This window comes from Colias philodice, chromosome 27, assembly GCF_061535455.1.
Source record: "Colias philodice isolate Cphi_HAF_F1 chromosome 27, ilColPhil1 Martin Lab GWU primary, whole genome shotgun sequence".
Lineage (NCBI taxonomy): Eukaryota > Metazoa > Arthropoda > Insecta > Lepidoptera > Pieridae > Colias > Colias philodice.
The window spans coordinates 1,028,684-1,044,707 of record NC_143112.1 but is presented as its reverse complement, the minus strand read 5'-3'; the positions used below and the strand labels follow the sequence as shown (position 1 = coordinate 1,044,707).

The 16,024-nt window shown below is 32.7% G+C and overlaps 1 protein-coding gene across 8 annotated transcripts in view; it reads left to right on the top strand.

Moving 5' to 3' along the window:
- Positions 1–16,024, top strand: part of sm (heterogeneous nuclear ribonucleoprotein L) — a 307,187-nt gene that overhangs the window by 241,772 nt on the left and 49,391 nt on the right. For 7 of the 8 annotated variants that reach the window (XM_089711780.1, XM_089711783.1, XM_089711781.1 and 4 more), the window contains exon 3: positions 13,176–13,263. In XM_089711780.1, coding sequence (XP_089567906.1) covers positions 13,176–13,263 — 88 coding nt within the window. Of the gene's footprint in view, positions 1–13,175; positions 13,264–16,024 lie in introns of those variants that run through there. The other variant, XM_089711784.1, reaches the window with a different exon arrangement.

The following is a 16,024-nucleotide window of genomic DNA, read 5'->3' as shown; positions in this document are numbered from 1 at the left end:
TATTTCGTGGATATCTCATTATTAAGTACAGTTTTATCCACTTATGTAATGTGACTAATGATATTGAGGTCAAAATAAAAAGCAGTATCAAGATCGTTCAGTCCATTTTCCCTAGGGTTGCACACTCAAAATTTTGATTTCCCTATTTGCCATCAGATTCTGGTTTACCTATACCCACGCGTATGCGTGATTCAACGACTAGGTTATTTGCGAACACTAAAAACGTATAAAAAAAATACGTGTGGCACTCGAGGACTGCCGCGGTAAAGCTATTGCATAGCATCGCATTGCTGTGCCGGTTGGAGTGGGGGTGTTAGGTTTTTTCGTTACGGTATTTTTACATTCGGTCGCCGCGCTCAAAGTCTGAGATAAAAGCTATGCAATAGCTTAAAAGGCGAATCGAATTCGAATCCCGTCTCGTGATCGATTTTTTCTATTCTTTGAAAAAATATATATAAATAATAAATATAAAGTATTTTAATGTTATAAAATTAAAAAATATAAACGTATAAAAAGCTTGCAGAGACTGACGTGATTATGTGTGTTGTAATTTTTATGCTAGGTGATACCCGTGGCTTTGTCCATGTTATATGACAGATCATGAAGGCTGATGATCTTCAGAAGATCAATAGTAAAATATGAATAGATAGTTGTTGTATTTAGTACGATACATTATGATTTATGAGTAACTGTTATATGATATTATATCTATCAGCGTAAATACTATACATTACGAGTTACTGTTAAAATATGATATATACCAGCTATTTTAAATGCGATTTATTAGAATAAATCGTGTTTAAAATCCGTTAAAAAGTATTTAATTCATAGGTAGCCATTGCTCGTGTGAAAGCCACACTCATTAATTATTACATGAACATCTTAAATATCTTACTTCACCTGTCAAATCCAAAATATATCGTATTATTTAATAGCAAAAACCTACTCCTCCTTTTGTCACAATCGGATAAAACACTTGCCAGTTCATATTATTACGATCAAAGCATATTCAACTGACAGTTCACTTGATGTCTTAATCGTAGACGCTAATTATACGAGCGTTTACCGGGAATCGAACCCGCGACCCATTAGTTTGTACGCGTGACTGGTGACTGATTGGTTGTCGTTTTGTCTTTGTGTTTGATTGTTTTAAACTAAGTTTATTAGATGAATTGGATTGAGTTTGTTTAGTGTGCACTAGTTAGGTACTTAATATGTGTTGATTTTGTTTTGTTATAATCTATAGTCTATACTAATATTATAAAGCTGAAGAGTTCGTTTGTTTGTTTGAACGCGCTAATCTCAGGAACTACTGGTCCGATTTGAAAAATTCTTTCGGTGTTGGATAGCCCATTTATCGAGGAAGGCTATAGGCTATATATTATCATCACGCTAAGACCAACAGAAGCAGAACGACGCGGGTGAAAACGCGGAGCGCAACTAGTATTCAAATATAAACCAACCAAAACAAAGTGCTCCCGCGTTCCCAAACCAGCTAAGCATCTAGAAACATATGCTAATGTGTCGGACTTGTTCGTCTCGTTGCAATCCTCATTGCATACTGCATGCACTGTAAGCTTGGCTTTGCGATAATCTCATACATCTTTGTGAAATGTATGTTAAGTGCGAGTAAATAGGATTCAAAGTCGATTAGGTGTTTTTTGTGTTGTGAAGATTTGAGAATAAGATGTGTGGTTATGTTTGGATGTGTTGTCAGTAGATAGTTTAGATTAATTCGGTAAATGTGGGTAAATAGTGTGTGAAATTTTGGGTACCTAAATAATAATTAGCAGTTGTTTTATTGTGCTTGTGACATATTAAAAATTGTATTTAGCACTATAAAATGTTTGTCACAATCTTTGATTCTTATAAATCTTTTTTTTGGTCCGTTACTTTACTTATGTGTTTGCCGGCAATTCTTTATATAGTGTAGATGACAAGCTATAAAAAATATGTTAATAAATGAATTAATTGCTTCATTACCATTAAATTCAGATTTCTCAGTATTCAATAAAAGACGTGCTTCCAATCCAAAACCACCATATCAACTAACTCCTGCACACTTATAACTTTACCAAATCAATTTTCATCTACCCGCATAAAAACTAACACAAATCATACAACAATAACACTCTTAAAACAAAAAGTTAAATAAAAAACATCATTTCCCGCTTGACGCTCAAACGTGTCGGACGTATCCGTTGTTTGTTGCTTGTTGCGGTCAAGTTGTTGTTGTTAAGTTGTGCGGGTAGTTGGATAAATGTCTTTTATTTGTGTTGAATTGTGAAGTAGTTCGTTTGCATGGAGCTGTTAAGTACAGTTTTGCTTATGATGGCTATTTAAGTATGACTTTAATTAAATAAAGAGCCAATTCGCTGAGATTATAACAGAAAAGATTTATGAAATATGCACTCTGAGTGGCTAATAATAATTAAAGAAATACTAGTAATAGTTTATCTTTAAAACGGTCTTTAAAAGCTGAGTTTTATAATTAATCGAAGTATTCTATGTTAGCTCGGCACAAAATTTAACGTTACGCAAACTACTGCGCGGTCTAAATATTGATGGGTGGCAAAATCAGTTTTTGTTATAATCTATACATGTTTATGCTATGGTGTTACAGTCTGGCATAACTTTCTGTGATGCTATAATGTAATACCAAGTTAAATAGTTTATAACTATACTAGCTTTCCGCCAGCGGCTTCGCCCGCTTTGTCTAAAACCTAATAAATTATATACTAAAACCTTTCTCTTGAATCACTCTATCTATTAAAAAAAACCGCATCAAAATCCGTTGCGTAGTTTTAAAGATTTAAGCATACATACGGACAGAGAAAGCGAATTTGTTTTATACTATACCTATGTAGTGACAAGAGCTTTTAAACTAAGTCCGAACGAACCACGGTAGTTACATAGATAGATCATTATGAGATTATGTAATATTGTAATGTCGCATACGAATATTTCAACTGAAAAGTATTCGCACATGCTACGCCATGTCACAATATGTCCACTGCATACACGGTATAAATCATTACGAGACGTAACAGATGTTTTTGTTCGGCACAGTTAAATACGTAGAGTCGCACAGAAAACATTGCGATTTTGAACCTTATTGCAATTGAATAAGGTGTATGAAATGCAGTTGTATAGAAAATGTTAATGTTGTGTTTTCATTCGTAGAAATTCATTTTAGATGTGAATTCACAATTGTGTGAATTTACAACGAAATGACAAATTGAAGTATTTAAAAATTTGTTCAGTTTTTTAATTTAGAGTGTGTTGAGATGTTGACTTGGTAAGATGTATGTTTTTTTTCTAGACTTGTAAGTAATGGCGGGATTATTTAGTAATTTATTTGATTAATAGATACGATTATCTTTTGTTCTAGATGCAATTTAAATTATGAAAAATGTATTGTAATTACTGTGTAACAAGCAAGTTTATAGCTAGATGGTTGGTGTGCGAATTTTTTGGGAGTTCATAAAAATTTTGTTTATTTAGTTATTGCACATCTATATGTAGGTATTCATCTCTTTTTCAATTCGATTTATTTCCTCGTAGAAGGTATTGACCTATTGAACATTTTTGAATTTGTTCTAAGTATTTTTTTTTAAACAATTTAAATCTCTATATTTAAAACATAAATTTTCGAATGGAATGCTCATTCGACCTTGAATAAATCTTTAATATCTAAATAAGTTAGCAAAACTACACATATTTCAAGCGAAACAGCATCAATAATAACTTAATACTTTATGCGGGTAGGTGCAAAATTTACAGCTACGTGTCGCCTGTCGCGTCCAACGCTTGCAGCTTTGACGTTAATCTGATGGGAAAAGCCAATAATCGAGATATGAATTATTATAGAGCACTCTTGATTTATACACTGTGGTTCTAGTACACATTGACTCTAGTATTCGTATGTATAAAATATTAACGTACTAGCAGTCCCCCCTGGCTTCGCCTGTGGTATATGTTTACGTTTTCTCTGCATAAGAATCATCCTCGTACCTACTTCAAGGAATATTATAAAGAAAGAATTATCGAAATCAGTCCACCTGTTCACGTGTGATATGGCATCATATGTTCACGTGTGATATGGTCATGGGACCAAGGGAAATAGGGATTCATCACTACATAGTATAAAACAAAGTCGCTTTCTCTGTCCCTATGTCCCTTTGTATGCTTAAATCTTTAAAACCACGCAACGGATTTTGATGCGGTTTTTTTAATAGGTTAAGGTTTTAGTGTATAATTTATTTGGTTTTAGATAAAGCGGGCGAAGCCGCGGGCGGTAAGCTGGTTTTAATATATAAAGAATAACAAATTGTATATTTTGTTATTTAGGTATATCCTCTTGAGATGGAAAATGGTAAAACTATGTTATGACGATTCAAAAGATATATATATTTGAGTTTGAGATTTGAAGTTAAAGACTTTAACGGATTTAATCGCAATTTTTTGGCTGACATTTTCACTGTAGAGTATGTGAAAATCTAGTTTTAAATCCGGTAAAATTTTCTCATTTCGAAATGTGTAAATGATATTGGCGTAAGATTAAACACAAAAAAACATTATTTTTAGCTGTTATATATCTACATTTCTAAATTTTAAAAAGAAAACTTCGATGAAGGTCCGATAAAATTCTAAAACTACCCTCCAATCCATACAAGTACGTATGTATGCGGCTAAGCGACCAGCCGTCAACGAAAATGATATATCGCTGCAAGCCACACGTATACATTCCCGTGTAATGGGCAAATTGAATCTGAAAGCCGCTTTAGAGTCCATTAAAGCGGCTTCATTATGAAAAATGGCAGCGCTTTATTGTACGGAATGTTGTAACTTTGAGCGGGAATTTGGATGTATTTTGTATGGAGATGTCTATGGAATTGTGGTTTGTTTTATTTGTAATAGTTTAATAATGTAACCTTTTCGCACAACAACCTAAAGGTTTTTAATACCTAGATGAATTTTGTATGTTTGGATGACTGTATTAGTATTACAAAAGTTACAAACGTGACAGTTTTTGAAGATGGTTCCCGTTTACCAGTACTTTCATTTTCAAGTATAAACAACGGATTATATCTGTGACACTTTAAATTGTTATTCTACAATCTACACTAATATTATAAAGAGGAAAACTTTGTTTGTTTGTTTGTTTGATTGTAATGAATAGGCTCATAACTGGACCGATTTTAAAAATTCTTTCACCATTCGAAAGCTACATTATCCACGAGTAATATATATTATCACGCTAAGACCAACAGGAGTTATATAATATAGATATGTAATTATTATATATCATTTATACAGCTAGTAATTATATAATATAGATAATTATCTATTAACGCGATTGAAGCTGAGCTTTCATCTAGTATTAAATAATTAAGAGGTTCACAATCTTATAATAATATTATACTCGTAGATTTAATTCATTGCCTGCCAAATAAACAACGTCTACGAGGTCATACATACGTAGGTCATACACTATATCCGACCTAAATCCAATCCTATCCATCTCAACAATATGTTATTTGTAATAGAAATAAAATATTTATTTCGAATAATGGTAAAGCTCGGACGTACAAATCGTCCGCTCCGGGGGGACGAGGGGGAGGGACACAACGGGGAATACCCCGATTGAATTTAAATCTATTCAACTTTATTGAAGAAGATTTTGTAGTATTTCGTTCGTTTTATTTTATACGTTTCAAATGAAGTTGAGTTTGGAGTTAGGTTTTTATTCTGTGATCGGATGATGCATTATGTTATTTGATTGTGGATGTAACTTGTAGAAATAATATCTTCGTCAATTAATTAATCGCAATACATGAACAAAAGGTCACAAGTTTTTTACTTTTAGTTTTCTTTGAATTGATTGATTCTTTAATTTCTACGAATGATATTGTTTTAAAAATGATCATTGTTATATCAACGAAGATTAACATTTTTCAGAGTAATTTATATTTCTTCCCTTTCCTAAGTTATTGATAATATGTTAATATGTTTTACCTTCGTACTTCCACTAGCTTTTCCCACTTTTATATTATAAACGCGAAAAGATGGATGGATAGATGGATGGATGATTGTTATTCTTTCACGTAAAAGCTATTGAACTGATTCTAATGTAGTATATACAACTCTCTCCATCTCCCATCCTCCCCACTCCCATCCTCCCCACCGCCACCCTCCCCTCCCATCCTCCCCACTTCCATCCTCCCCACTCCCATCCTCCCCACTCCCATCCTCCCCACTCATCCTCCCCACTCCCATCCTCCCCACTTCCATCGTCCCCACTTCCATCCTCCCACCCTCCCTACTCCCATCCTCCTCCCAACTCCCATCCTCCCAGCTCCAATCCTCCTCCCAACTCCCATCGTCCCCACTTCCATCCTCCCACCGTCATCCTCCCCACTTCCATCCTCCCCACCGCCATCCTCCCCACTTCCATCCTCCCCACTCCAATCCTCCCCACAGTCATCCTCCCCACTTCCATCCTCCCTACTTCCATCCTCCCTACTCCCATCCTCGTCCCAACCCATCCTCCTCCCTACTCCCATCCTCCCAGCTCCCATCCTCCCAACTCCCATCCTCCCCACTTCCATCCTCCCCACTTCCATCCTCCCCACTCCCATCCTCCCCACCGCCATCCTCCCCACTTCCATCCTCCCCACTCCCATCCTCCCCACTTCCATCCTCCCCACTCCCATCCTCCCCACTCCCATCCTCCCAACTCCCATAAAGTGGTTGGTTCACCTAAGAAATTAATTGCTACAGCCAATAAATCAGACACTTAAATCCATTTAAAATTCACATTATATCAAGTGCTCTTCACGATATATTTTTTCACTCTACTCGAAATACAGCAAGTTGTCCAAGAGCTTTGTTTTAATTAAAACCGTTGGAAATGTAATAAGTCGGAATTTATGCAGAAAGTGTGCTGACGCGGACGTTTATACAGGTGCAATGTTGTTTGATACTTGGATTTTTAACTTTTTAACACGGAAGTGTTTAGCGGATATGGAGTGTGAAGGAAAGAAGAATTATGTATGGTTTTTTTATGGCTTACTGTAGTATTATTGGTCTTATCTTATCAATATTGTTGTTATCTTGTTGGTATAGTCAATAACAAGTCAATAACTGCGTTAAAAACAACCGACTTCAAACTTGCACTTGCAACATTTACAAATACAGACAAAAATGCTCATAAAATAAAAACTACTGGGCCTATCCGAATAAAATTTTTATGGGACCAATTCGACACCATCCCGCATCGAACAAAAAAAGAATCACGTAAATCGGTTCAGAAACCACGGAGTAATCGGTGTACATACATAAAAAAAAAAAAAAAAAAAACATACCGGCCGAATTGATAACCTCCTCCTTTTTTTGAAGTCGGTTAAAAACCCAGGTGCACGTTTTATAAGAAAAAACTTTATTACGATGAAAAATATATGTTAACACGAGCAATGTCCGCAGAGAAGAGGAAGTACAAAACAAAATGTTGCCATTACATAAAAAGTGACCACAGATTATTGAAGGCGTAAATTTATTACAACAAATATATTCTTATTTCTTAATTTGTATACAAATGTCGGTCTTATGGATCTAAGCTATCTCCAGGCAATCTTCAGGCAAAAGATAAATATATACCAATATGTTTAAGAGCAAATAATTTAGTAATTTATATAATTCATTTTTTGATTTTAATATTTAATTAAATAATAAGCGATATATCTAAAAAGAACACTGGTTGTGAGGTATCTTATTATTTTATTCATTTAAATGATACAAACAATAAACTCCTTACCTATTTTAAATTAACGTACCTCATTCGTAGAATTTCCTAATTTTAAGCGGCTTTGTGAAAATTTAACTAACTGCGTATGTATGTATGTATGTACCTGTATGCTGCAACTCGGTATTTCACAGCTTCTACTGAGAGGAGGCAAAAGTGGTATTACTTTTAAATATTCAAATACGGTTGCCTACGTTCGCATGAAGTATGTAGTTTGAGAATAAACTTGTACCAAAAAAGGTATGGGCTTTATTTAGTTGTGAAGGTATGTGTGTTTGTTTATTAATAATGTATGAATTAGATACTGGAATAAGGGATAGTAAACTATATATATTTTAATGATTGTTTTATGTTATTTTCTAACTCACGGTTTATCTATCGTCACTTTATCAATTACGTACTTGAGAAGACTTCGAAATTCGTTATTTTGAAAAAAATCTGAATGTTATAATAACAAATAAAAAATAATAAAATTCATGTAAAAGTTAACTGTTAAGTAATAATGTTTCACAGTTCTTTTCCATATCATGGTATTTCTGTTATTAAAACCTATCATTTTAAATTACCTATTCGCTATATGTTTACCTACATAAAAACTAATGTTAAAAACCCTGCTTAAATTACTCACACTATGTCAGTATAAAATTAAATGCAAAAATAAATATATCCCAGCAAATTTTCCGTTTTCCACTCGACTCATCTAAACAGCAAGCAGCATGAGGTTATATTGACATCATGACAAATGCCATCGAGTCCCCTCGGAGATCTGTGTTAGTGCATCCATTAGTTGTGACCTAAAACTAAATACCAAGGGATGTGGAATCGTCACTCTTAATATTGGTGGGATTGCGATGTCGATTCTATATTTTAATGTAGGTATTAATGGAGGATAAAATTTGCTATAATATCTCTTCTAATATTTAAAATTATTTACATACCTTGATAATTATTTATTTAAAATTATATACCTATGTATGTTTATCAGCCACTAGCTGTGCTCTGCGACTTTACCCGCATTGCTCCGCTCCTTTGGTCTTAGCGTGATGATATATAGCCTTCTTCGATAAATGGGCTATCTAACACCGAAAGAATTGTACAGACCAGTGGTTCCTGAGATTAGCGCGTTTAAACAAACAGCTTCAGTTCAGCCATATAATTTTAGTATAGACATTAGACAGGTATTATTGGAGAATAGAATTAGCCCTAGTAATAGGTAAAAATTAGGAGTTGCAAAATTTTAAAAGGTTAAATAAAAAAGAGCGTGTGTGCCGAGCACACGTGTCAGAAGTGAAACTTCTTTGACAAGATTCAAATTTTAAAGATCTTTAAAATTTGAATCTTGTCAAAAAAATCGTCGTCTCACTCCATGACGTGACGGTATTGCCATGACGCGACCTTGAAATTTTACTCTCAACGTGCCTAAAGAAGAAGCCAAAAATTAAAAAAAATTATTAACATAAATGAATCACATTTAATAACCAACATCATTCTTGTTTCTCTATAATTAATTGCTACAATATAAACGAAGACAGTACAGATTAAAAACATACTACCACAGTTGATTTATTTCACAAATCTAACCTATTTCGGTCTTCAAAAAGATAAATCTCTAATCAGTCTTAAACATGTGTTAACAGAGTGTCACGACAAAACCGAGTTTAACTCCGCTTTAACGAAGACACGGTTAAGACAGGGGTTTGATTTTAAATTTCGAACGTATTCTGGATGTTTAAACGTAGTTTAAATAGACATGTGTTGAATTAGGGTTTAATTTGTTTTACTGTAACAACTTTTTGTGGATTTGTTCAGTTGTCAGTAGTTTTTATTTTAAAACGACGTGTAAACTTCCGAGTGATGTTTAAATTTAGATCTTTATAAAACTATTAATAAATTAGTTCTACATAAGGCATTAATTTATTCGAACTATATAAGTAGGACTTTTTGTATATTTAGGTATTAAAAAGATTAATTATACGTATGGTAGATACCTACCTACATCTATGGAAATAAGGTTGTAAATGAAAAAGTCGGCAACTAAATTACTTTATATTTGATCCAAAATAAATTTAATAATTTGCAAGATTTTTTCCTTATACAACTTACTACAACAAGAAATATTCTTTTCAGTGCGATTTTTTATACTTATCTAGTATCTACCGGTTTAGGATTTGTATATAAAAAAGGCATAAATCGTATAAAGGGCCGTGTAGGACTACTTTATTCTTAGAGATAACGGCAAAACGAATGTCCTTATCAGCACACATAAGTTAGTTTTATTTTACCTTGCAAGTTTGTAGGTATTTAAAATATGTTTCTTTACAAATGCACGCACTTGAACAATGAAATTAGGTAAAAGTAGGTATATATTTTTAAATGTTTTTTTTTTTGTGTTTATGCACTCTCTAGTTATCCATCGCATGATATTTTTAATAAAAATGGATAATGGATAATTTTTTGCATAATATTCATTTTGTCGAAATAAAATTCTAACACATTTTTATATCAAAGGGTAATTAATATGTGTGCATGGTAAAAACAATTAAGCTATATTAAAGTTGTATGACTTACAACGGGGAAAGCCGCAAGACCAAACTAGTCAGACGCAAACTGTACGTCTAACTGCAGGCGAAGTCAGTGTCCGAAACAGTCTGTAACTTTGTAGCCAAGCTTCAGGATGTATATAATAGGTATATAATATAGACTAAGGTCTAAATGTTAGTAATTTGAAGTACTTTATGCTATTTTAATTAAAGGCTTAGTAATATAGGCTTATACTATATAATACACCATTTTGGGTAAATGGTCAAATTATTATGATATATATAAAGCAAATCTGATTTATTGTGAAAATAATTTTGTGAAAGTGGTTTTTTTCCATATAAATTAGGTATATGTTTTAGATATCAATGAGTTCTTGAAATCTTATTTTCTTGCGAGAAAGAGGCTGCAAAAAATATCATGATTTTTCAATTTATATGGTCATAAGTCACATTAACACTGCTTCAATTGAGAAAGGAAAACATCATTACAAAACCGTCATTTCCAAGGACCAAAATTACTTGACCGATTTGTATGACATTTTTGTGTAAATATAAGTCTGAAAATATTTATAAAGTAAATTTCAAATACTATTCTCCTTTTTCTAAGACTTTTACGTGTTTTGAACAACGTTTGCTGGGTCAGCTAGTTAGCAATACAAGAATTTTTAACTCTTTATTCAACCTGAATAACATAATTATAACACTCGACATGAAATGAAATTGGCTTGCCAACTTTCTTCGCTGCAGAATGTTTTAAATTATATTATTTAAATGTTAACGTTTTTCCTTATAAAATTTATGCTATAGCAAAACTTATAGAAGAAATTCGAAATTTTTGTGAGATCGATTTTATTTATAACTAGAGGTCCGCCCCGGCTTCGCCCGTGGAACATGTTTACGTTTTCTCTACATAAGAACCATCCTCGTACTTCAAGGAATATAATAAAAAAAGAATTATCGAAATCGGTTCAGCCGTTCTCGAGTTATGCGCTTACCAACACATTTTGCGATTCATTTTTATATATAAGAAAGATAATGAAATATCGACATGAAGTTAATGTTAACGCGAAAGAATTGCAATAATATTGTGATTTGAATTGATTAATTTGTTTGGGTCAGGCTTTTCTTATAATTTTATGTTACGAGCTTCGTTTGAGCTACGACTTTGCTGGCGTGTTTTTTATTAGTATTGTAATTTAAAAGCAAATTAAAAAATCCATTTCATGTAGTCCACACCCAACTTATTGAATTTGCATATTATGTGCAAAAAGAAAAAAATTTGTTTATTTTTATTTGAATTAATAGATATAAAATGGCGACATCACGTCGTACAAAGAAAATACAAATATTATAGTAACACGTGCTGTGTGCAATTTCAACAAATGTGAGGAATACGTGCTCTTTTGCGTAGTATTAGCTTTATGGGTGGTTTTATTAAAACATGTTATTCGAGTTGCGGCTTTGCTTACTAGGTACATCAGTGAAATGGATTGAATGAATGAAGGAAAAATTTATGCCCATGGGTGTTATTATTTTTTTTAGAACTAGAAGTAGCAGTTTTTAGGAGTGACAGACGATATATCTTTTAATTATGACTCAATTTATACTTGCGCTATAGCATTCGTACATATTACGTGGGGATATTTTCTCGTACATATCCAGCAGTGAAATATCACATAATTGTTGAAACCGGTCTAGCAATTCCCTAGGTTAGTGCATTCAAACAAACGAACTCTTTAGCTTTATATAGATTATCATGAATATAGCAAATAAGTTAATTCATACAATTCTTTTGGTATATTACGTCATTAATTCCCTCACACAATATATGTCAAAATTGTCTCCCCATTTGTTAACCGCTGCCACCGCTTAACATTTTAAACTCGTGTTCAAACAAAAAGCGCTAAAGCGACGCAAAGCTCTGATTCAGCTTTCACACGGACAATGGTACAATCAGCTGTGTGGTCAAGCTACCGCATGCCTAAGTGTGTGTTGTATAGGAATTAAAGTTACGGATTTTAAATGAGGTTTTTTGAAGTGAAACTACTTTTGGCAAGTTGAGAGTAAAATTTCGCGTCATAGCAATACCGTCACGTCATGGAGTAAGCCGACGATTATGAATCTCGCCAAAGAAGTTTCACTTCTGACACGTTTGCTCGGCGCACACGCTCTTTTTACACGCTTTATATTAGCTTCACCTGTATGTTTGTTTGTAACCGACTTCTTTGGGCGCGATTTTGACCCACTTTAAACGGCCAAATTTCGTTCAAACTTTGTAGACTTATTGAGGACCGATGACAATACACTAATTTGATAAAATTTTCTATTTTTTAGTTTGGTTTTCTATAAAAAGCGTGTTTTTTAGTTTTTTTTAACTATTATTATTTATTTGTGTGATACTCGCGTAGAATTGATCTATGCATAGTAGAGAAGAAGGGTATAATGGATTTTAAACGAGATTTTTATGGTGATATTCGCGCAAAATCAGACACAAGAAAATACTGAATGCTATATTACATTAACTGGTTAACGTAAAATTGCTGTTGACACGTGTAGTTACGTACCACAAACATTAGACGTTGGTGGTACGTAACTATAAGCTTGCGATTAAAATTCTTAGATTCTTTGTATAGCGATATTTTAAAGCATATATTGAACTAGCATTAATTTATTTATATATAGAAGTTACATAATACATTACAATTAACTACGGAACATCGAAAAAAAAAATTTTTCAAGATTTTTTCCTACACTTTTCATTTACGCCCCTATAGAATAAATAAAAAAACATATTTTAAACCCGTTATAAAGTTTTATTCTCTTTGTTTCAGGATGTCGTACACACGATCAGCACACCACACGGCCAAGTGCAGAGGATTGTCGTCTTTAAGAAGAACGGCGTACAGGCGATGGTTGAATATCCTTTTCAAAAGAATTTATTTTCTGAAAGTTTTTTGTAATTTTGTTTTATGGTTTTAATATTGAAAAATTGCATTAGGTAGACGTGTGTTAAGAGAGAATAATATTATAAAGTTGGTTCGAGAAAATTGAGACAATCGACGTTAATGAAAGCTTGGCTAATAATTATTTTTTAACAAAAAACTAAACCGTCTTCGAATTATCAGAACAGGAAACTGGAAGGTACTGGCTACTTTCAAAATATAAAAAAAAACTTCAAAATCGCTACCCTGCTGTAATTTCTGAGGTGGCTCCTCCTTTGTTGAACTCGGTTGAAAATACAAAAAATATATATTTCCAAGTTTTTTATCACTATTCTGACATCAATCATATTTGAATCTATAGCCTGATAACACAGTTTTAAAAGCAATTGTTGGTGTATCTACAAAATCAAATCTCATAGGAATAAACCTCTATAACGTAACACAGAACTAATTTCAAATCGTGTTAGCTATAAAAAATAAGTGTTATACGCTCTTCTACATATATATAAAAGTAATACGATCAGTTCGTGTGTAATATCGTTGGATACACGTGTAAAGCTCTCAAGAGAAAAACCATATAATTCTAAACCGAAGGTGTATATTTTTCAACGGCGTAGCGGGAGAGGTGATAGTTGTAGCGGATGTGTTTCTATTTGTTTTTAATGTTATTATTGCTTATAGGTACAAGATAAATCCAATAAACAAAATTAGTTAAAATTCGTTCATGCGTTATTTAGTTGTAAATAATTATTTTTTTATCCGTTTTAAAACACTCATATGTTGCTTTACAAACTGTAGAATCCAGTAAATTGCCATAAAAATCCGTTAAGTCATTAAAAAATACAGAGGAAACTTTAAAAAACTGATACGCTAATGGTTTCAATAAAACGTTATTTCATATTTGTTTGTTTAATTAATTAACTAAACTATGGGCGAAATTAAATAATTTAGAAATTTATCACAACTGGGTTTTAGTTCACTTCAATAGTATTTAATAGTTTTTTTTTGTATGCAACATACTTTCGCGTTTTTTATTGCAGTAAGAAATAAATGTTACGCAGTGGAGTTTAAATTCCAGAACAATTATATAATGTGGAAATGTCACATAATAAAAATAAAAATTGTATGGAATATTTAATTAACTCGCTCATAATACGACCATACCCTTATATTTATCCGCAAGCACCTATCGTTAACAGTGAAAAAAGGGCACATAAATACACACTCGTAATGTTGATAGTGGCTTTTTATAATAATATACAAGTCGGCAATGAATACAACTAAATATAATCCCTATTCATAAAGGAATAAGATAAGTTTCTCTATGATATATTTGTATTGAGCAAATGTATGCAAAATTGAACTCTACATTAATGTTATAGGGTCGGTTTTTTGTTGTATGGAAGTGATACTAGGTGTCTTCGAGACACATTTCATCTTTAGGTGATGAAAAAATATGAAGATGGAATGGGGTCGTGTTTTGTTTGCGTTTTTAGGGTTACGAATAAAATAATGCGCTTTTATTATTTTGTTTTTATTATGGTTAGATAGGTATTTTTAAAACTATTCGTATTACGAATTTACTGAAAAATGATTGATGATGTAAGTAAGATTTTTCAAAATAAATTTTGTTGTAGGTAGGTATAGTTAAGAAGTTCTGTTGTAGAAGTTAGTGCGTACTTGGTTTTTATGTAATGGCATAATTCAGATCAATCATAAAATCTCAATAATACGAAATTTTACGTACCTAATTAATGAGTGAATAGCTCTTGAAAATACGCGCCTGGAAAACAACTTTACATGAAGAAATAACACCCAGGAAGATTGCATCGATCTCGCAATTTCTTATTTCAAATATATTGATAAGGATCTCTCTAACTTCCATTTCTAGTTAAAATCATCAGCTGAAGAGATAGTCTTATTAAAGATATAATGTCCTATTCACTATAGCCTCTTATTTCTTGAATATAACACAAAATACTCGGGAGTATTTCAAAGAAATTTCTCAAGACCTGAATGCCTTCATTCAGGAGCGCGTGGCATCATTTTTTAAAGTGCTTAATTAAAATTTTTAGTTTTGAAAGACGGCCTTGCGCTCGTGCCTCTAGGGTACCTCTAGTCGGTAATTTAGTTTGAGATATTTTAAGACTTTAAGTAGCCAGTCTGTTAGAAGAAACAAAAAGTAAAGCTAGGCATATTGTACGTAAACTAGTCTTTAAGGGAAACAAAAGGCCTAGGTTCAGGGAAGTTTAAGGGCAATTTGGGCGTGCTAATGTTAGTAATATAAAAGTCTGGTACGTAAACCATGATTTGTTTATCGTTTATTGTGTAGCTTATCTTCTAGAGCTAGTTTGCTCCAGGATTGGCATAGGATTGTAAAAAAGTAAATTGGTACTAAAGTAACAAATTTAAAAAATGCCAAGAACTTTTTATGTCTGTAATGTGTATACGGATGTACTGAATTGAACACACAATTGTTTTAATTGAAAGTATGTTCTATCGAGATGGTTCTTAGTTCATAACTATGTTTGTAGAAAATTTTAATTTCAGACCACAGGTACATAAGCTCTGAGTTCTGAATTTTGTTAAATGTTTAATGCCATTTCTACACCTATCAGATTTCTTTTAAATTCGATTTCTTAAACGTTCAATAGGCAGACATTAAAGATAGAACTTTTATTGCTTTTATAGCGTTTCCGAGATTATCTCGTGAAGAAATTTACATCACCTTTAGTTGG